The sequence below is a fragment of the Mixophyes fleayi genome, chromosome 2 (assembly GCF_038048845.1).
Source record: "Mixophyes fleayi isolate aMixFle1 chromosome 2, aMixFle1.hap1, whole genome shotgun sequence".
In the NCBI taxonomy this organism is placed as follows: domain Eukaryota; kingdom Metazoa; phylum Chordata; class Amphibia; order Anura; family Limnodynastidae; genus Mixophyes; species Mixophyes fleayi.
Window position 1 is genome coordinate 342250914 of NC_134403.1, and position 23991 is coordinate 342274904.

At 38.0% G+C, this 23991-nt stretch overlaps 1 protein-coding gene across 3 annotated transcripts in view; it reads right to left on the minus strand.

Moving 5' to 3' along the window:
- CADM2 (cell adhesion molecule 2) overlaps positions 1-23991 on the minus strand; it is a 1139602-nt gene that overhangs the window by 178331 nt on the left and 937280 nt on the right. For all 3 annotated transcript variants that reach the window (XM_075197070.1, XM_075197071.1, XM_075197069.1), the window contains 2 exons: positions 7258-7410; positions 3059-3196 (listed from right to left, as the gene is read on the minus strand). In XM_075197070.1, coding sequence (XP_075053171.1) covers positions 3059-3196; positions 7258-7410 — 291 coding nt within the window. The remainder of the gene's footprint in view (positions 1-3058; positions 3197-7257; positions 7411-23991) is intronic.

Sequence of the window (23991 nt, forward strand, 5' to 3'; positions counted from 1 at the left end):
TATATGGAATAGATCATTAATGCAGTCTTTCTGTCTAAGTTATGATCAAAATAAAGGGGGCCTATTGACCTAGCATGTACATCAATGAAGACTGGACAGACCACATGGGAGTGGACTCTGCCTCCAATATGTTGTGTAGGAAGATCATTGTCACACATGATTAACACTGAAGTCTGATTAGTGACAAAGACAAAAACAATGGCTCTCTAGGGACACATAAGCTCTGCAAAGACAGTAAGATACTAGTGTAAAGTAATCTAGTTAAAGCAAATTGACTATACCTAGACCTGTGACATAGCTCCTTTGCTAAATATAATCTGAATTAGGTCACAGTCATGTATAAATTACTAAACACTTCAGCAGATAAACAGGAAACGTGAATGAAGACACTACCCGTGACTTCCCTTTTGTCAGTGTACTTATGATGCACTCATGTGTGGAATACATGTTAGAGTGAGCAAACAAATTTGACACAGTTCACATAAATGTTTCCTTGCACATTTACCAATTATGTTTTTTCTTAAACAAATACATATAACACTGTGTGCATCATAGATATCTTGAAAATATTTAAAAGACAAAATCAGGGCATGATTGTTAATGTTTCCAGGGAAATTGCAAATTACTACACCTTGGGGTATGTTTACTAAAGTTCGGGTTTGAAAAAATGGAGATGTTGTTTGAAAAAGTGGGGATGTTGCCTATAGCAACCAATCAGATTCTAGATGTCATTCTTTAGAATGCACTAAATAAATGAAGCTAGAATCTGATTGGTTGCTATAGGCAACATTTCCATTTTTCAAACCCGCAGTTTAGTAAATATTCCCCCCTTATGTGTCACAGTAATTAGCTAATAAAAATTTAAAATAAAGGGTAAAATGTAAATGAAAAAATAGTTGCACCAAAATTTTGAACACATTGAGCTACGCAGAAATGCAAACTCCTGCTGATCATCCAATTTAATTTGGCTCCACTGTTCCACACAATGCCAATTGTACTATATATTAAATTAGCAGTTAGGAACAGAGCTTGGATGACACCGATCAATTCTTTCTGCTGTGGTGCGGATGCGGTGGGACTTGGAACATTTAAGCATGAAAAATGTTGCGGCTAAATGTGGAATTAAATATTTTGCCAATCATTTTCGAGAATTTGCTCATTTCTACACCACACTAACTGCACTTATCATTATAACTATGTATCCTGTCCATCCTCTCTAATTATAGCCCTTATTGTATGTACTGGAATCGGGACGGTTGAGAGGTATGGTCAAACACATGTAATCATGGACTGTCAAGTCCATGTTGGAAGAACAGATGATAATAAAACTTATTACTTTGTATCACTCCCTTTATCAAACTGTGATTAAGGAATTTCTTTAGCTACTCTTTTGCAGACCTATTGTCCCAGTAGTGGTAAAAATGAAGTACAACGGAAAATATAGTTAATTGCCAGTGACTAAAATGAGCCAGCAGTGTAGGGGTGGAAACTAACCACATTTGCGGAGAAGCAGGAGTTTGCACAGGGAAAGGAGTTTGCTCAGAGAGGGAGTTGAGATAGTGGACAGTGTAGAGGTATTTCTCCTGCAGTATTTGTGAAGTTAATTATTGTAATAAGATATGAATGGAGAGGCCACCTGGTGACAATTGTGAAGTGCAAACTGTGAGCTCTCAGTCATCGTTCCGTAATGTTTGTTATAACTTCATGGGAAAGTTCCAAACCAGCCATTGCTATGGCTGCTAACTATCATTGCTAGAAGTAGTATAGCTATGAGCAAAATCTAAAAAACTGTTCCACAGAATACGTCCATCTAGTCTGTCTTTTTGCATACTTTCCAGTCCTATCCCAACTACAACACAAAGAAGAATGAATTAGCTACTGTCATCCAAGCTCTTAACATAGGGATTATAAATTCTGCAAAAATAAAGTGCTAAATTCCATTCCAAGGAATGGTAAAGTAAAAGTGGAAAGAAACGATTGTATCACTAGTACTGCACTGCTGCATAATGGTCATTCAGTGATTTGTGCTAAATTTTCAACTTTGCTCTAGTCATCACAAAGAAATCCCCTAAATTGTGCACTTTTGTACCTCTCTTTCATTCGCTGTGTTATGCTGCCTGCTGCTCCCACAGAGATTGTAGGAAGCTGATAGGAAGTGGGAAAATCGAAACTGGGATCCTCAGAATCCCAATTTCAAAACAGAATTTAGGAACAAAATATAAAACAAAATATTGATCTAGAATTTAGATAAATCACAATGAGTGGAATTTCTGGGTCTTCATATAACCCTAGTCTTAATAAGTTATATCTTGATGGCAGCCTTGGAACCCTCGCCCTGGTATGCATTTAGTCAACAACGTCTCGAGGAGGCTTACATAACAGTTATCCCTTGTTCACTGTGAAATACAGTTATGGATATACAAGGAGTCAGTACAGATTGGATCACATGTTGCATTGAGTGCACTCCCCATTGACAACTTGCAAATCGTTTTAATTTCACCCAACTCTCCAGCGGCTGTAATAATCATGAGATGGCGGCTTCTGCTTCCATTCTGTGGTGCAAGAAAGGCTTACACCCAGACACACAACATGCTTTAGGGGTAAATTTGGAGGAGATGAGCACATGAAATCATCTGCAGTAGGCTTCAGCACAGATTAGTCTTTGTTTTTTAAAGTTCCGAAAAATCATCCATTGTGTTACTGAAAGCTGTGTACGAAGGTTTCTCACAATTATCTGCATGGCGGCTTAGTGGTTAGCACTTCTGCCTCACAGCACTGGGGTCATTAGTTCGATTCCCAACCATGACCTTATCTGTGTGGAGTTTGTATGTTCTCCCTGTGTTTACGTGGGTTTCCTGCAGGTGCTCCAGTTTCCTCCCACACTCCAAATACATACTAGCAATTTAATTGGCTTCTATTAAATTGACCTTCATCTCTCTTGGTCTGTGTGTGTTAGGGAATTTAGACTGTAAGCTCCATTGGTGCATTGGCGCTGTATAAATAGCTGCTGCTGATGATGAATTTACATTTTGACATTGAGTGTGTGATTGCCTCTTACCTGTGATTTCTTGATCACCTTTAAACCATCTAATATCAGCAGCTGGTTTACTACCAGATGTTTTACACGTCAATTGGATTATTTCTCCTTCCATGACCGGGGATGTAAACCCTGTGATGTGCGGCTTTTCAGGAACACCTAAAGCAATGTAAATAAGTATATCCATATTTAAAATGTTAAATGTTAAACAAATACTAAACTTGAATGGTCTACTGAATGAAACAGGTCAAGAAAAAAAATGTAATGTGAAAAAATAAAAGAAAGAAATATAAACATCAATTCATTATAACATACATTTATAATGCTTAATATATTTTTAGATACAAATTCAAATACTTAAGAAAGACAGATTAAAAAAGGAAATATTAAGCATCAAATAGTCCCAAAAGCTTTATTTTTAATTTTATTAGTAAGATAAAATAAAAAAGACATACCAAATAATAATGGCAAACAAACACTTTAAATATATTGCTGGGGAGAAAAAAAGTAAGGCAGAAATCACTTTAATAATCAAATATCCTAATAGTGAGCATTTTGTATATGAAAACCTTTGCTTTTATTATGCCTCACCACGAGTTCCTACAGAGGATTTATCTAGACATTCATATTTTGGATCCAAAGATGGGTCTCCATGGAAAAGCATTAAGCCGAGGAAGTTATTATCCTGAAATACGGTGCTTAGAATGGGTAGTTTTTGTCCTTAATGGCAAACTTGTAAAGATTTTTTGTAAAATAGTCTCAGTGGGGCTTAAAAAAGAAGCCAGCTTTCACATACTATGCACAAAACCAATTCACTAGCTGGATTAACTTTAATATGACTGGCATCCAGCATTAGTCTTATTAAGTGAAGGAGCATGGTATTCTAAAATAAGTGAAGTTCGTGGACGAAGGAAAAAAAAAAATCAATCTTTAAAATTGTATAACAGGTTAGGAACATAGGCGTGTTTGCAATAAACTATAGCAATTTCTTCTGATGCAGCTGCTGGCTTTCAATGAATCTCATAAAGTGTTGAGTTTAAGTGTTATTTCGCGGCTTTCTCGATGAATCTCTTTCGTTTTTAGTGTCAAAGAAACCCTCAGAGGAAAAAGAAGGGAGAGATCATTTAGGGAATAAGGTATAAATGGTGAAGTGCTCCCAATAAAGCAACAAAAACTAACAGTGGACGGCTGAAATAACAGCATACGAGAAAAAAAAAACACTAAGCCGGAAAATATTGAGCGGCTGTAAAACTTTCCTTAATTTTAGAATTTTATGACCACCCTGTCTATATAGTTGAAAGGTTTAGGCTAGGCTGTAGCTAAAATTTTGTCCCCTGCGCACAATTGAAAACAAACACAATGGGAAAAAAAAAAAAGTTGTAACTAAAAAAAATAGCCCATTGCTTAGAGAACAAATAACAAATATAATTAACATATAGAGCACTTATATTCGAGTGTGTTTATAAGTGGCATTAAAAACACCCTCTGAGGCTTTATGTTAAATATAGCATTGCATATATTTGAATGGCTTAGTTAGTCTATTATTTTTATCGATGTAGAATGCTATGATTGTTGTTTTTTATAGAGCTTTATTTTAAACGTAGCAGCACCAAACCTTATCAAATGTATAGATGAATATTCTCTGCACATATGAAAAGGGATGTCTGGCTTTCTTATATCAATGGATAATTTTAAGGTATACGCCTCATATTTTTATTCATGCGATTAAGGAGAATTAAGTTACTGGGCAAGACTACTAAATACCTCCCAATTTGCAAATCTCCAACAGCGGGACAAGGGGCGTGGGTACATTATAATGAGGGCGTGGTAACACCCCCCAGAGGGCTGCCAATAATGATGTCTCGCTTTCCCCAACATTCCCACAGGTGGGAAAAAAAATTTCCACAGGCGGGACAGACCTGAATTAAGGGCTCTGTCCCGCCTGTAGAAATTTTGGTCTCATTGAAATCAGGATGGTTAGGAGGTATGCTACTGGGACATGCTCTGGGATATTGTGGTAGTTTTGACAAATACACTATTCTCAAACAAATGTGTTTCATCTGTACTTATCAGAGTTGTTGCATAATTGCTTCCTCAAGCCCATTTGTTAGTGTAATACGCACATAGTCATTTTAGAATTAGATGAGAACCATGGGCCTGATTCATTAAGAATCTTAACTTAAGAAACTTCTTATTTAAGTCTCCTGGACAAAACCATGTTACAATGCAAGGGGTGCAAATTAGTATTCTGTTTTGCACATAAGTTAAATACAGCCTGTTTTTTCATGTAGCACACAAATATCAACTTTAAATTTCAGTGTATAAATAAGCTATCAAGTATTTGTGTGCTACATGAAAAAACAGACAGTATTTAACTTATGTGCAAAACAGAATACTAATTTGCACCCCTTGCATTGTAACATAGTTTTGTCCAGGAGACTTAAATAAGAAGTTTCTCAAGTTAAGATCCTTAATGAATCAGGCCCCATGTGTTTTTCTGAAAATGTCTCAGGAAATTGGGGTATTTACACATAATAGAGGAGCCATATTTTTATTTGAGCACCTTTTGCAAATCTGGTATTGTGTAGTCAGGATTTTCAGGGATCGACATATTTGTTGGCTATAACTGTAATGCTTTACATGTACACATATTTTCCAAATATATAAATTAATGAGTTTATATGGGCTGTTTTTCGTCTTCTGATATATTTCTGTGTTTAGGATTGTACCTGTGCTCAATGTATTTTCTACTCTCCCCTATAAAGGGCCTAACTTAGGCTGTATATGTGTTGTGTCACTATTGCAGTAATATAATAGGTCTCCAGGCTTGACACAACTAATCAAATTTTCTACTCTATGGAGTAGATTTACTAAAGCTCCCAAAAAAGGAAAAGTGGAGGTGTTGCTCATATCAACCAATCAGATTCTTGCTATCATCTACCTAGTCTGTTGCTATGACTGTTAGTGCAAATGATGTCAGGTTGTTATGGATTGTACTGTTGGTGGTACACTATCCAGGTAAGGCACACATGGAAATAAACTTGTTTTAGTTCTGTTATCCTGACCATACAAGAAGTTCTGAAAAGGCTGAAAATCATTACGCAATATTTAATTGTGATTAGTAAAGGTTATATAAGAACCACCCGATCTCAGTGACTGCAGAGTCGGCGGAGAATTCAAGCCCTTTTATACGGCGGGGGGGGGGGAGCTTTGTCTACCCCAATAAAGCAAAGAACTTGAATCTAAATCCCCTTTTCTCATAATAATTGATGCAACAACATGCTTTATTATTTTTTTAAATGTAATGCTGTCTCGAAAGACCAGACAAGTGACACATAAAATCTATCATTTTTTTAACAACTAGTCATAAGGAAAATTACCAATTCTAGGGCCCAGCACATGCAAGCTATCATCAACAGTGTGTATGTGTTTAGGGCTGCACGGTGACTTCGTGGTTAGCACTTCTGCCTCACAGCACTGGGGTCATGAGTTCAATTCCCGACCATGACCTTATCTGTGTGGAGTTTGTATGTTCTCCCTGTGTTTGCGTGGGTTTGCTCCGGGTGCTCCGGTTTCCCCCCACACTCCAAAAACATACTACTAGGTTAATTGGCTGCTATTAAAATTGACCCTAGTCTCTCACTCCCTCTCGGTCTGTGTGTGTCTGTGTTAGGGAATTTAGACTGTAAGCTCCAAAGGGACAGGGACTGATGTGAGTGAGTTCTCTGTACAGCACTGCGGAATCAGTGGCGCTATATAAATAAATCATGATGATGTTTATATATAAGTTCAACAGTGTCACATCAGGACGCTTCAAGGTTCCATTGATATTGAAGGTAAGTAATATCACTGGCACTGTCATTTAGGGTAAGAACATAGTGGAGGGGGACACCACTGTATTCAAATTCTCTGACTTACTATACACATGGCTGACCCTGGCAGCCAGGGGAAGCATTAGCAGAGCCAATGATCTTTCGCAGACATCTGTAGTTAGAAAACCATGCCAATCAGGTTAGTGATCATATTTGCAAAATTATTTGTTAGGTTATTTTTTGAAGGGTTATGAGGAGATGGACAGCACTTTACATCAAAGTTATTTAACAATGAACTGAATAAAAACACACAACTATAATAATAGCAATCAAGACTTTTAAATGAGTTTTACTGAATAGTCTATGTATCTATGACTGTATAACATGATTAGAGGTGCTTGTACTTACCCAGAACAGTTAGGAAAGCCTTGGAAGTTTTAACGGGCATAGTAAATAGGGAGCAGGTGTACTGTCCTTCATCTGACAGAGAGACGTCACTAATGCTGATACTCAGTTCATGCCAAGATGCTCGAACCAGCTCAATCCTGTTGTCCCTAAGGGCTGAAAGATATACAACTATATGAAATACTTATCTTATTGAATTAAAAGGGGTCACTGACAATAAAATGGATACATAGAAGCAGTTTAACATTGTGTTTCATTCTGTGTCAGTAGTTATGTACTTTGCATTTAAGAACCCATTAAATACATCATTCTAGGTCCCCTAAAGAAAACAATTAGCTAAATTGACAATGTTATAAACTGTTATTGTTATTTTTGATAAAATAGCCAGCATGGCTCATTTAGAAACAGTAAATATGGGACACATTTTGGCCTGTTAATAAGCAAAACTAGAAATCAGTACAATTATAACTTCTAAACATTCACTACACCAATGACTTTGGGTCTTTGGGCTAATTAACCTGGTCATCTTTGTACTAATTTCACTTTCTGATACATTAAAACAAAAAATGCAAGTTATCGGTAAAATAAAGTTCATAACATGATTTATTGAGACCCAACCTGAGCAGGAGTGGCATGGATGGGTGAAAGGGTTAATCAAAACAAAACTATCTTGTCTGTTTAAAAATCTTAAAACACCAAAAAACGATCTGACGCTCGATATTAAAACAAAACTCTGCTACCACAAAGATTTAGCTTAAGAGTTGACACTTACACACAATGAAGGCTTCAGTTCTACCCAGATTTGTAGTGCAATTTAGCAAAGTTACTGTGAGCTAATCAATTCCCTGCACAAATGTAGCATTACAAAGACTATCTGTAAGAATTCTTATATTCTTATATAGGTTTTAAAATAAAATAGAAACACAACACAACTTCCTCTACAGTAGGATAATACCCCAGAAAATATTTTTTTCCTTTTCCAAACCTCCCTCCTTTGTGACCTCACTGGAAAAGGGAGTGCTGTTAAGCTACTCCATTTTACAACCAATTAATTGCTCTTCTGTCCAAGAACATTTCTATTCATTGCCTAAAAATATACCAATAATCCCTTCTGGAATATATCAAATATATTATATATATATATATATATATATATATATATATATATATATATATATATGGCTTCAATCTTTGCTTAGGATTATCTGATTAAATTGATACCAAATGTACTTATGTTTTTTAATTGTATGATATTTCTAGGTCCTCCAGATTCTAAAAATAGCCACATTTGGCATATTTGCTCAAGCAAGCTGATCTGTTCATGCAGTTGCACAGTGATCTTCCCAAACTTGTATGGATGTGATTATTCCTTTGATCAATTATTTTTTCTATAAGGAATATATGGGGCAGCACGGCGGCTTAGTGGTTAGCACTTCTGCCTCACAGCACTGGGGCCATGAGTTCGATTCCCTGACCATGGCCTTATCTGTGAGGAGTTTGTATGTTCTCCCCATGTTTGCGTGGGTTTCCTCCAGGTGCTCCGGTTTCCTCCCACACTCCAAAAACTCTTGCAATTTGGTGGGCAGAAGGGTGAATGAAACATATATGTCGCATGTTTCTTGTTGAACAATAACAGGCCAATTTGATTATTGGAGAAAAATATTTTCTGTTCTTTTCTATCAACTGGATTGGCTATTGATCAGTGGAAGCAATTGTTTTGGGGGCCACACGTGTCACTAATTTTCCAGTTTGGTTGAAAACTACCCTCAGATGGATCCAAATGATGTTTGCATTATCTAATACTCCCAAAATAATGTCAATATTATCCATATTTCAGACTTTTTAAAATTTTATATGACATTTATACATGTCTGTACAAAGCTTAACCAAGATACTATTACAAATAAACAAAAATATGTTGGTGATTTAGCATTATCAAATGTATTAAAATGTGTGATATTCTTATACGTTTTACCAATTAAACATTGAATACCTCATTTCCTTTGATTATTATTGACAAGAAATGGTCGGATATAATTTCAACCACTGGAATAATTGTATCACTTTTCCATAATGCGGATTAAATGATTGGGAGTTATGAGTCAACGGCTTATCTGCAATGCATGTAAAAAGGTAATTTCTCGAAACGTTTACTATCCAGCATCTTATTAAGAAAAAGACCTCAATCATCAATGCATAGAACGCCAGGGAATTACCTACAACATCCCTTAAGCACCAAAGCCATTCATGCTTAACAGAAATTCATTGACATTAATAGGAATAACATACTTGAATCAAAGTCTGAAATCAAATCTACAACATAAAGTAGACCAGTAATAAACATAATTAGTGTACAGTTCACTTGTTCTAATTTGCTGCATTCACATATCTCATTGGGAGCAACTAAATTTATAGGCCCGCTATAAAAAAAAATGGGCATTTGGAATAAAAGAATGAATGAATTATTGAAAGAATTAAAAGGCCTTTAAACAATTCTAAGTTTTAGAAGTCCGAGGATTTTATTTTGTAAAGAGGTACAAGACACTACCAGGATGATAAGTGACCTATTTTATTTTAAAGACACTCTACCCTCAATCATTTTCTTTGCTTGATGGTGTCTGGTACAAGGGAATGCATATACAAAGCAATACCATATAATTTATTTTGCCTTAGAAAATACCAAGCCATAAAACCATTAAACAAAGCAATTGGAGAAACAAAGGAGGGGTTGTTATTGTAGAGCTGACAAATGAGATATATTCTTCAGGGGACATGTAACGATGATATTCAAGGTTCCCAAACTTGCAAGAGTGGGCTACACTACCTTTGCCAACTGAGACCAACATCTCCATGAAGCAAAGTGTGTTTACAAAAACAGGCCATGGTTGCTTATCTGCAATATAGTGAAAACAGTAATCTACTTGAAAATACACCTCTCTTTTCATGGTGCATATAGACCTACAATGTCTTTGTCCAGGAGGATGCTGTCAAAGGAGATGTACAAGCTGTGTTTATGTATTATTATTGTCTGACCTTAAATGTTTGGTCTGGGGCTGGGGGGCTTCTGTTCCCCGGATCGGTCATATTGTGGGCTACCTTGGGCTGGGTCACTGGGCTATCTGTATTTTTTTTTCTTTAAAATGTTCCTAATAGACTTATGAGCCTTGTTTCGCTCCCATGTTAAAATGTGCTAGCCAGCCCCTGTATTTGGTCAATCTAGACCTCATTACCCTCTAGTGATATCATGCCATACTCCCCCATTATACCAGATGATATTCTTATACTTGCAGCAGAAGAAGGGGGAGGAGCCTCCTGAAATACTGTACCCTTTTTGATGTCCACACGTTGAGGTCAAGTAAATTACCTCTGGTGAGCATATAACTTGTATCTGCAATTCCACAGTGTGTAGCCTTAAGCAAAGAAAAACTGAACAATACACTCAAACACGCAAGTAGTTTATTCTCTTTTAATATTCTGTAAAATGTGGAGGAAGCACACTCTTGTGAATGAGCCCAATGCTGTCTGTTGTGAACTTCAATCTCAACAAAGACTAAGAACCACTGGCTATTTTGTGGTGTGAACCAATGATAATGCAGCCCATCAATTCCCTAGAGGCATCACTGAGGTACGAGGCATAAAATAACACCTCAAAGGGTTATCCTGGGTAATAGAATTTCACAACTTAGCTTATGAGAGAAAATAATAAAACTTTCAAATATTAGTGCTACATGATACATGTATATTTTCTCTTCAATTATTTCCCTCAACAGATAAATTATACATTAGAATAACCTTCAGGGTTACTTTAGGCAGTCTGCTTTAAAGCTGTCAAACCACTCACCTAATTATTAGCAACATGAACAGCAGCTATTGTCTTCACAATTCAAAATTCTCCTGATATCAGAGGTATTAAAAAGAAAATATCTCGGAGATATAACAGTTTAATATGTGTAAAGCTGAAAGCGATAGAATTTAAGTAACTGAACTAATACACAGTTGTTAGTATATTGAGTGCTTTGTGTTGGCTGGTATATGTCATACTTGCCAACTCGGGAGGCTCACAAATTTTGGGTAGGTCTCCCGGACTCCCGGGAGAGTAGGGCATTATTCCGCATCTGCCCACCTCCTAGTGAATTTGGAGCCTCCATTAAGCGTTTACATTATTACGTCATGGGACAGGGGCAAAAAGGGGCACACGTGCCCCTCCCCCCAGGATCTCTCTGAGGCCAACATTCTAAAGATGGCAAGTATGGTAGCATGCCACACCTTCACTTCTCCTACTGCCTTCATTATAAAACTACCACATTTTATTCACTTACATTTTCCACAACATAATGTATATATATAAATATATATATATATATATATATATATATATGCCCTAATGCCTTGTCAACAGAACAATCATAGGGGTATGTGTAGGAGCAGGTTGTCACCAAAGTTACCACATGAGATTTACACTGTGACTTAGCATAAAGTACTGACACGGACTGCAAGATGGGGAAAGTGCCATGTATTTTGACTCTCTGAGGACATCCACATTCCCGCATACATAAATTTATAAATAATAACAATGGTAGGAAAATTTTTGTGTATTCTGAACATCTGAGTACATCTGCATGTCCGCTTATACCGACACCTAGCCATGGAGGTTACAGCCCTGTTCAACCACTGTGTATCATTTCAACAAGTTTGACCCCTCTTTAAAGCTCTTATGCCGTTCTTTATGTAGAATTTCACCCGTGACCAGTTATGATCTTTCAGTATGGATGGATCAGCCATGAGGCCTGCAACACAGTCTCGCTTTCCGAGCATCCGGCATGTCTGTATAAACCTCATCAGGTGTTTCTCCACAACCTGGACCTCCTCTCTGTCCCAGAATTTCCTCTGCACTTCTTTGACACATAAAAGGAAGTAGAATGCTCCATTATGGTTCTGCAAATTACAGCAAGAAGGCAAAGTTCTTCAGCCTAGCAAATGTGTGCTTCAGCTACCCGTGGAAGCCATGGCTGGAAACTGATCCCGTATTGCCAGGTCCATACACTGCCTCTCTTCTGATGTGGAAGTGTCGACTAAACGCTTGGCCACTTGTCCCTCTGTCACGGGGGATTGCTCATCATCCGACTTGTTGCTCTATAGCTGGACCAAGGTCAAAGTCAAAAGCATACATCAGACACCAGATTTTTTACTTACCGTCTGGATCAATGTGCATCTCGTCCAAATTCTTGCCTTTGAATTCAGTCCAGTCTGCCACTCTCGAGAGCCATTAACAGTTTGCTGATCTTGGCGAGTTGGAGGGTACCTTCTGGGAGGTGGTAATACAGCCGGTGCACCCTGATGTTGTGCCTAAGGAAGTCTGTCAACTGATCCAGTTCTGTGTTGTTTAGGTTGAGGACCTTCGAGAGAGTGGCAACGTGCTTTTAAAGCTTTGTTGAAAACAGCGTGTGGACATGCTTGGCCCAACACTATTGGGCAAACAGTCGTATGCAATCGGAGCCTGTAAAGTGTGACAAGGCAGCTGGTCTGGCAAACATGTAGACATTTTGGCTATCCTCTCCACATTTGTCACGCTTTTCTGTTAAAAGTTCCATTGCAGCTTGCATGGCTGGTGACAGCAGGATGAGGACTTTTCTCCCTCGTTTTCCTCGGATTTCAATGCGAGTGAAGTGCTGGCAGAGCTTCCTCTCAACCTCATAAAACGCTAGGGACACATCTTCATGGAGATCTGAAGTATCTCTTGAGGAGAAGGTAGTGAGCAACATTTTTGAAACTTCCCCTTCCCCTATTCGATTGAACAAGATAACCTGTGCCAGGGTGACTTTTGCAAGTAATGCCCAGTGGTTAACCGTAGGCTCGGTGGATAGACCTCTTCGGTAGGCCTGCTGCTTCTCATCGAGGTACAAGTGCATGTTCCATGAAAGGTAAGAGTTGAGGCATGTTCCACTTGGACTCCTTAAGAGTTTTCAAGGCAGCTGATGAGATCAACTCTCGCCTCATATATCTTTCTGAAATTTCAAGTGTTTTCAACTGTAGCAGTGCAGCCCTCCATATCAGCAAGGTCCCCTGCATTGATTAGCCTCAAGTTTAGTCCCCACTCCGACTCAGGTCCACACAGTGTTGATGTGTAAACAGGTCAATGTTCCCACAAGCGTATGAATGTAAGTACACACTCACACACTATAGAAGAGAGATATCAGAACAAAATAATTATAGGTAGACAGATATTTTCTTTACAATTAGATAAATTGTGGCATTCTTTTATAAACAGTGGTGCTACGGGTGGGGTGGAACGGACAAAGTACCTGGTCTTCTCTCCCAGCTGTGGCATATGGGTCTTTTACCGCCCAATCTGAGCTATTGTGGGTGACTGCATGGACCAATCACTTCCAATTGATCCGCGCTTTCAAAACCCTGTATGATAAGTATGTAGCACCAGCATCTGCCATGAGGGAGACACTGGGGACCTGGTAGTTCTTGTTATCCTTGTATATACTGTACATACTGTTAAATAGCATTTAGTAAGTCCTCTTGTAATAGAAGTGTAAGCACATCTCAACACATGTAAAAATGGCGCTTCCTGTCTGAATCATTCGTGACTGTGATGCAAAGACATTGCAATAGGTACCACCTACCAGACAGCAGAACGGACAACAGTAGTTGGGGTCTATTGATTAAGCCATGGCTTAAAGTAGCACATCTATTTAACCAAAGACCTATGCAGGAGATATCATAGATATCGCATTAAACTGCAGTCCCCATCAACATCATCATCATCATCATGTATTTATATAGCGCCACTAATTACGCAGTGCTGTACATAGAACTCACTCACATCAGTCCCTGCCCCATTGGAGCTTACAGACTACATTCCCTAACATACACACACACAGACAGAGAGGGAGAGAGAGAGAGACTAGGGTCAATGTTTTTGGAGTGTGGGAGGAAACGGGAGCACCCGAGAAAACCCACACAGGGAGAACATGCAAACTCCACACAGATAAGGCCATGGTCGGGAATTGGACTCATGACCCCAGTGATGTGAGGCAGAAGTGCTAACCACTTAGCCAACCATGCTGCCCCCATAATTTTCATTGGGGACTGCGGTCTGGTTACCAAGCTCAACCCCAATGGCTAACGCTAACCGTTCAGCTCTATGGGGAAAGGATTGCAGGAAAGGAATCTTCGGATCCTTCTCCATCCAGGATTCCTGCTCTCCACTCCATTAACTAATGAAAATGGAGCTTGTGTTTTCCCGAGATGATTTTATAATAAATGGCAGCGTAATGTCATCCTTTATAATTGCAATAAGGGATGATAATTAACAGGGGGCATATGTGGCCATTCATAAATAAGCCCCTTAATGACACTTAGCGACCTGATATGTGTATATAAAATATTCATAACTGAAATTTTCAGGAATTCAACAATTATACCTATTGCAAAAAAAAGTACAGAGTACATCAGTATAAAAATATGCCAATGACAGTTTCATTTTACTAAATCTATGTTGATAATCATTTCCCCTGAGAGAGGGGGGTTAGAATAGAAGCAAGAATAGAATTCCTTATGATCATATGTAAGTTATACTTTTCTGTTGTCATGTAATATCAAAAATTAAAGGTCAAAGAGTTATATCATCCATTCATCATCCCTCCTCTAAAGCTAATAAAAGTAAAGGAACAAAATGATTGCTAGGCAAGGAAAAATATATTCATGAATAAAACAAATGTAGATTGAATACAAAAAAAAAGCACATTTATTGTTAAATTATATACAGCGCCTTGAATCAAAAATTACCCCAAATCCCTTTTTTTCCACATTTAATAATCTCACAATTTGCATATACATTCTTTGGATGGGATTTTGTTGTTTGTGGATCTCACATTCATCTTTCACAGAGAATGATAATAGTGAACCATAAAGTAGCAGATATTTAGGAAAAAAAAAAAATATCAGCAGTTAAAAGTATTCATCCTACTCGGTCAATACTTAGTTGAACTATGCCCTGCAGCTACCACAGCAAGTAGTCTTTTTGGGTACATTTCTATTGACTTTGAACACCGAGATGGGGCAATATTTGCCCATTCCTCCTCGAAAATTGTTCACGTTGGGTCAGGTTAGTTGGGAACATGGGATGCACAGCAAGAGATTTCGCTAAAGATTAGTGATGAGACAAAGGTCAGGACTCAAACACACAATATCCTCACTTTAAGACACTCCAGTCTTGCTCAATATCTTTTGTATCATTGCTCCATTGAAGGACAAACTTCTTCCCCAGATTGGGCTGTTTGACTGAGGATAGCAGGTTTGTGTTCAGGATGTGTCTATAATGTGCACCATTCATCTCTCCATTGATCCTGACAAGTCTCTACTGCTATTAAACATCCCTATGCTGCAATGCTACCACTGCTAGTCTTTATGATGAGGATGATGTTTCCAGGCTAATGTGCAGCGTTTGATTGGAGCCATACATAGCTTCTAGCACTCCAGGCCAAAGGGTTGCACTTTAGTCTTATTAGACCACAATACTTTCTGCTAAATTTTAATCTTTTTAAAAAGAATTAACAGATGATCCACTAACGCAGTGATGGCTAACCTGTGACACTCCAGGTGTTGTGAAACTACAAGCCCCAGCATGCTTTACCAGTAGATAGCTAGCTGATAGCTGGCAAAGCATGCTGGGGCTTGTAGTTTTGCAACACCTGGAGTGTCACAGGTTAGCCATCACTGCACTAACGTCTTACACAGGTGGAGTCAATGAATAGATTGTGTGAATTTTGAAGTTATGCATTTTACTGTTGCAATTGCAAACGGTATGCATGCTCTGTAGATTTGTGGAAACCTTTTAGAATATTTATTTTTATTCCCAAAACTTTGCCAAAAAATCCTATTTCAACCTATTTGACATTAAAAATTCTGCAGCAAAAAAAATTTGAAAAATGTGTTTTGGAGTGGAGGCCGAAAACTTTTTCATGGTGCTTTAGTTAAGGAAAATCAGAACGCATCCCTATGAATTACACAATTGTATGACATTAGCAGAGGGGCCTCACAATTTACCTAGCCAGAGAGTAGCTACATGGCAATTACTCACTTATGTGCTTTCCAGTTTTCAACTTCCTCCCTTACACTCCGGCTTCCTGTACATTCTACCTTCCCTACCACACTTCCAGTACTTAAATCAATATGTGATGTCCCTACACCACGACAAATGACAACCCTCTAATACAGGGGTGTCCAACCTTCTAGCTTCCCTGGGCCACATTGGAAGACGACGAGTTGGTTTGGGCCGCACATAAGATACACTAACTATAACGATAGCTGATCATCCAAAAAACCATAGAAAACATAGTTAACATATATATATATATATATATATATATATATATATATATATATATGAGAAAAAAAAGTTATATATATATATATATTATCACTTTTTTTTCAAATCCCCCTATACTTACCTTTCACTTGCCCTGTTCAAAAAATCCTATCTAGTTATTATACTATAATCACTTTTTGTATTGTTTCGATGCAATATCAATAAAGTGCATTTAAGCCAGGCATTGTATATCAGGGTGCCCTGACCAGGCCTGCGGTACCTGACATATACATCACTGTGACCCCAGATTGTGAACTGTTTTGCTAATTACACCTCTATGTTAGTTAAGGGATAACAACTTATAATGGGCCAAAGAGAATAATATAAAATGCCCCATTAGTATTACAAGTAGAAGTATATAGCAGGGAGATAAGGTCCATGATGCTCAAGGACCAGGTGACTTTTATTCATTGGTCAGTGTCCCTTGAAATAATAAAAAAAATCCCCCTTAACATACCTTTTAATCGGCTTGTTCTCCTGTCCTCTTCTCTTCTTTTCTCCAATTCTGTGCTGCTGATTGTTCTTCTCGCGCGGGTGACTCCTCTGTGCTGCGCTCCACAATGGATGTTGGGCGTGATGACATCACACCCGACATTCACTACGAGCACCACACGGAGGAGGAGACAAGGGAGGGAGCCGGAGTACCAGCTGACGTGACAGCAAGGTAAGTATTTTCTTTTCTTTTTTTTGCATGATTTTTTTTTCCATTAACAGTGCTGCCCCCTTGCCACAACCAAAACTCCTTCTGGGCCACATTTACAAGCGTGCTGGGCCGCATGTGGCCCGTGGGCCACGGGTTGGCCAACCCTGCTCTAATACATAACTATTCTACTAATTCCCACACATTACACAAAGGTTTATACTCCATGTACTAATACCTCTAAACACGACACTAAACCCCACACACTATAGTGTGCCACCCACTTTCTTCGCTTATAATGTGACACACAAGTATGTCAGATAGACACATATTATACTACACCCACCTCCTGTTTATTACACCCTATCTACAAACCTATAGATCAAACTTATATTAGTGATACCAATTGATGGTAGGCGCTTTTAAATTTTAGATGCGATTGCTGCTCCTATATAAATAATGTATAGAAATCTCAAAAGGAGCGCAAATCACCTCTAGATTATCGGTAAAGGTTATTATGAAGAAGTGGATCATATGTATCATCATATCCACCTTGTCATAATGACCTTTACCAATAATCTAGAGGTGATTTGCGCTCCTTTTGAAATTTCAAACTTATATTTGTATCAGCTCAAATATTACACAGCACCCAATACACAATTTGCAACATCCATTCCATTATCATAGTTTTGCGCTGCCTTTAATTCCAGATCTTTTACCTCTGGGGAAAGACGAGTGATTTTCAAATGTAAATTGACATTTTTTTAAGATATTTTAGGTGCTGCAAATAACTGAAAAGCACCTTATCTGGAATATACACACACACTCTCCGATAAATCTGTAGTCTTGTTGTTTGCACACAGCATATATATTGTTGGTTGCCTTTAGGTAGCTCATATCATTATTTATTAACTATTATGAAATTATACAGCCATTAACAAAACATGGAGAACAAAGCCTACGACAATGAAGAAGCAATGTCAAATGTGACTATTGGCTGCTTGTTTATTTTGCATGACACCCCATATTCCAATGTAAATAATAACATTGTTTACCAAGCCCCAAGCATTTCATATAATACTGTGCTGGGAAGAAAGTAGCAGAAGCAATGAGTTCAGAAGTACAATTTGCTTGTAACACTGTGTTTTGAGGTGTCATTTTTTTCCCCTCTACTACAAAACAGGTAACTGTAAACTGTATTTTGAGCAATAAAGAACAGCAGCTCTCCAAACCAAATGGAAATGCCACACAGCGTGGCACTCAGGTTCTCATCCATAATAATGCTTTTTGTTTAATGGATTTTAACAGTAGGATATTTGTCACTTTTGAAAGATAACTACTATGATCTGTTGAATAATGTAATAATAACATGGTCTGACAGTACCGGGCATGGAATTCACAATAATGTGGACGAGAGTTGATCTGAGGTTAAGTTAGACAGTAACCACAGCAGTGGTAAGGTTGATGTATTTTTATTAAATGAGATATTTTATTCACCTAAGCAGCCGCCATGTGCATAGTACTCACAGGCACCCAACACTGCTGGATATATCAATCACTAGCATAGAACGCATTCTAACCATTACAACCCATTACCGCCACAAAATACTGCAATCACTAGACCTATACAGCAAATACATCAAAGTTGTCGCCTGTACCTTTTTTCTAGAGAAACCACATAACCTCCCTGTTTTTGAAAGCTGTTGTTTTTGTGTCCACTCTAAGGGGCCGACTGCGCCCTTTTCCAGGCACTGCAGTACCCAAACTTTGTAGATTTTCCTGCGCACCTCTAGTGTTAGATTGCCGCAAAGTGCCTTGGAGACCATTCCAGAAGCACTCCGTTACACATCGCTCAGACATTGGAGACTACGAATGTTACAAACTTGCATTTGCCCAGATATTTTGTGTGCCCAATGCACTTCGTCAAGGTAAATACTCCGCTGCTGGAGGCGGAAATTCCCATGATGCCATTCTCATTCCTTTTACAAACTACCATAACTTTGAAAGACAAATACTGTAATCTGTAAGCATTATTAGATTTTCCGTCAAGGAAAATACCATTAGTTTAGACTTATGCATCATGAAAATTGGCCTTTTCTAATAATTTTTTTTTATTTTTTTGTCCCCCCAAAAAAACCTGCAGCCCGGAAAACTGCCTCAAGTTGCTTCATTAAAAGACACCCTCCGGCACCTTGTACGCTGCAATTCCCCTCTGCACAATGGAGCAAAAGGTGCGAAGTCAGGTCAAAGCTGTGTCTGATTCCCATCTGCACTTCCTCTCATTAAATTGAACATTCCTGATTGAGTCCAATGACCTTCTCACATGACCCGCATTTACAGGAAAATCAATTAGCTGGGCTGAAATATTAAAGTTCATTGGTTTATTTGCACTTTAGTATTTGCCAGACACCTTGGGCTACAAGGAAAGGAATACACAGACATCACAAACTAGGACATCAGGGGTTTACATGGATAAAACAAGAAACAAAATCTTGTGTGCACAACTGCAAAAAGATCATTATCAACATGGAACTTCCATTCCTCCATCACCCAGGACACTCCTGGGTTTGTGGATTAAGAGTAATGGCAGGCAATACACCTACAGTTGTTTCTAACTCTTATACATTCTTAAGTGTTCTTAAGTTTCAGCTGCCGCTGTGTCATTTTTTGCCCCTTTTTTCCCTTTATAATGACGTCTTACTACTTCTGACAGTGGTGGATTAGTGGATGTGCAGCTAACATAATTGCCAGAATAATTTAAAAAAAAATAAGAAAAAAAAAATCTATGATCATTGTAGTTAATGGTAGAAGAACACAATGTGGAGATTGGTGCCATAGAGCTTTCACTCGGGTGGGATCCAGCGAAGCCGAGTAATGACATCCTTTTCACTGCTTGATAAATTGGATACCTTCACAGTCCCTGTATTGATATATGGCGTCTGCATTAAGCATGTTAAATGGATTACGACTGGAGAAAGCTATGACTTCTCCTGCATCGTAGCCTTTAAAAGTTTTGCGAGGGACATTTTACAGAGAAAACTGCTGTAAATAGACCCCTAAAACTTAAAGGATAAATCTGCAAAACCTGGATCTATCCCTGGAAATTTGGCTGGCAAGTTGGTTATGTACAACAATTCTACTTTAACCAGAGGAATGCTCTCTGATGGAAACACTTTTGATGATATAGTGCAATTTGCATTAATTAACAGCACTTACAAAAAAAAAAAATCAATATAATTATATTGCTAGCGCTAAGAATGAAGGTAGGTTGTGAAATAAAACCGTAGTAACTATGGAAGCCAGGGAAAAACATAACCAGAACAATAGATCCATTAAGAACGTGTCACATAAATCTTTCACTAAAATGTACAGTCATTCCTGATTACAAAACTATACTTAAAGCAAATGTACTGCATAGCGTTTAATAACACACTGCACGATATATGCTTTGTACAGCGGTTGATGTGTAACGTGACACCGATCTTTAGTAAAAGTTATTACATGGTCACGCCTGTATTTATGCCAGTTTAGTCTCTGGAGCCCATTAATTGGATAATAAATGTTTTAAAAAAACAGGTTATGTAGAAACTCTTATATAAGCTAATATTGAACAATATACAGAGAAATATTTTTCTGATAAAAATAACTTATGTTGTATATTTTTACTAACAATGTACAATAAGAAAAATGATTGACAGTTGATAGTAAATAATACCTCCGACTTACATATGGAGATGATTTCGCATTTACATAAGCATTTAATTTTCCAGTAGTTTTACATGATATCTATATTCACAGCACTTTAAATACTTACATATCACTGGTTTCCTCACCAGTGTTTCGGACTTATTCGTGCGTCAATGCAGCAAGCTAAATACATCACAAGAGTGTGGATGAAAATTTTTTATTGCAAAAATAAAAAAAAGCAATACAATTATATTTACAGCAATACACATGTACAGGTTAATTCGTCATGTGCAGATATTTACTTTGTCTTTCATCAATGTTTCTGTGTCTTCATTAAAAATACATCTAGAAGCCAGATTTATCCACGGAGTCTGAAAACACCTGGGAGCGGATATACTGTATCACCGTGCGTGTTGTACAGCCAGTGAAGTTATTTCTGTGATAAGACTCGACTACCAAATTTCCACACATGTCTGCTCTATCAAGCAGAAATGCTATATACAGTGATCTATCTTAGCTAATCATAATAATCACAGGAACATATGAGTCTCGGTGCCAGAACTTAGCGGCTCTCAAGGTATTTCTTTAAGTAATACTTGAGGTGTGACTAAAGACTACTTGTCCAGTACTAAAGGAAAACTGTGATCCATCTTTATGCGGTTTCTGTTTTATCCATGTAAACCCCTGGGGCCTGATTCATTAAGGACAGTAAAGCAAAAAAAATGTGTATCTTTGCACCTGGGCTAAACCATGTTGCATAGGAGGGGGGAGGTAAATTTAAAATGTGAGGACAGATTTATAATTGGGGCAGAGCATGTCCTAGATCAACTTTTAATGCCAGTGTAAAAATAAAACTATCAAGTATTTGCGTCCTACATAAAAAAAAACAGTGAGTATTCTCCTTATGTACAAAATAATAAACTCATTTGCACCCCTTGCATTGCAAGATGGTTTTACCAAGTTTCAAAGTTATTAATTTTTTTTATTACTTTCCTTAATGGATCAGGCGCCTGGTGTCCTACTTAGTGTGTGATGTTGGTGTATTCCCTTTAACAACACCTACTTCTGATGTACATTTAGGGCTCTAGCTCAATATCACCTCTAGTGGGTGAAGGTCTGCATGCACATGCAGATTCAGTAATGATAAATTAATGTTCGGCGTAAATGAATATAGTCCATTCCAACTGGTAGATATTGTAGCAAAAATAAGTTTACTGTTTACAATTTCAGTTACTGCAAATAGTACAGTGCACAGCATAGTCTCAGTTCAATACTACCTGCAACCCCATGACTTCTTGGCAGACTGAGAGCTCTGCTCTTGTTGCAGGCCAATTTATAAACTTCTAACAACACTGGGTATGTTTACAAAATGATGTAATCACAGAGGTCACATGAGCAGCTACAAAGCAGTGGATGAATCACCAACACGGACCTACATTCTAGTAAATATCCATCAGCCAATTTAAAAGGTTAAATAGCCCATATCAGCCTAGTGACGTCATGGACACAGCATCGTTGCCCCACCCCATGTTTTTATTGGTTCAGATTAGTGATGTCCGTTTTGGGGGCAGGGCTAATGATGCGATTCTTCGAGCCCCGCCCCCACACATCCACCTGAACCCCGGACCTCCCGGGAATCATCTTGCCCATGTTGGCAAGTATGCTCTATGAATTGTATTGTTATTATAAATCCGACTTTAACAGTAACAACACATTTTGTGTAATTCAAGCATGACCAGTATAGCAAAGTACAATTATCAGTGGTATAATAAATGGAAACCAAACCATCTCTCCTGAAGATAACTAACAATACCTTTTCAACTTCATCCTTCAGCACAGTTCACTTACTTTAGGCAGTATAGTTACTTAAACAGGAGCTGTCATTTTTGCGTAGTAGCCGTGTCACTCAAACTTTCACTTCTCTGTCCCCACACAGTTGTGGCCACACAGATATATCCATTTGCATAACAACGAATCAACAATGAGCTTTTTTTTCGGTTTAGTGCAAGTGGCAAAATGAAATCAAGTGTCTGATTGGTTGATATGGTTTTAGTGCGAATTTGCAATGGTATTCAATGTGTAAATAACTCTGAATTACTTAATTAAATAAAAATAGAAGTGTTGCTGAGATGCACAGTATGGGCATGATTTAGGGGGGAATTCAATTCCCCCCGAATTAGCGCGGCGTTAAAGCTATTACCGTTATTACAGTAACTTTAACCGGCTTTCTGCTCGCAGCTCAGGGAGTTGCGAGCAAAATGCCTGCGTTGAAACTACCGTAACAACAGTAATTAAATGCATTATTACCGTAATAACGGTAATAATGTGCAGGACGCGTTACTTTTACCAGTAACGCGGCCAATTGAATTCCCCCCTTATAGTTAAATGTAAAACTGCAACTTTTGTGTACACACAAACGTGTATCCATACACTTAGATTTCTTATGACACATGCAACTTTACATATAAGCAGATGTGTCTGGCACACATATACAAAAAAAACCACACCAGATCTATCGGATGCGAAAATCTTGAAAATCCATGCATCTCAAATGGGCGTGGTCAACTTGTGTACCCATGATCCTACTGTACTTGACTTGCATGTGATCATTCCTGACCAATCTCTCCAAATGCAAATTAGGGCAAGTGTAAGATGCACTTCACATGCACACAACTTGCGTGCACGTTTTAAATTGAGCGCAACACATTTTCACACAAGTGCCATTTTTAAATGTCACAAAAAGGACTTGCATCCGACTCTAAGTCAGTCTCTTTATTTGTCTAGGAAGCATGGCAGGATCTATTAGAAATAGACCAAGATCCACTAAGCTAGTGTGTTTGTTTACATTTCCATATTTCAGCTTTCTCCAATATTTTATTTTTTTTATACAAAAAGTGGGAAAAATAAATTTTAATAGTAAACAATGGTTACCAAATAAACATAATTTTCTCAAAAGAGAAATGTGAAATGATCGCTCATGGGGTTAGAATTCAATTTCTAAAACACGGGAAGCGCCAAGGGAACAAGAACA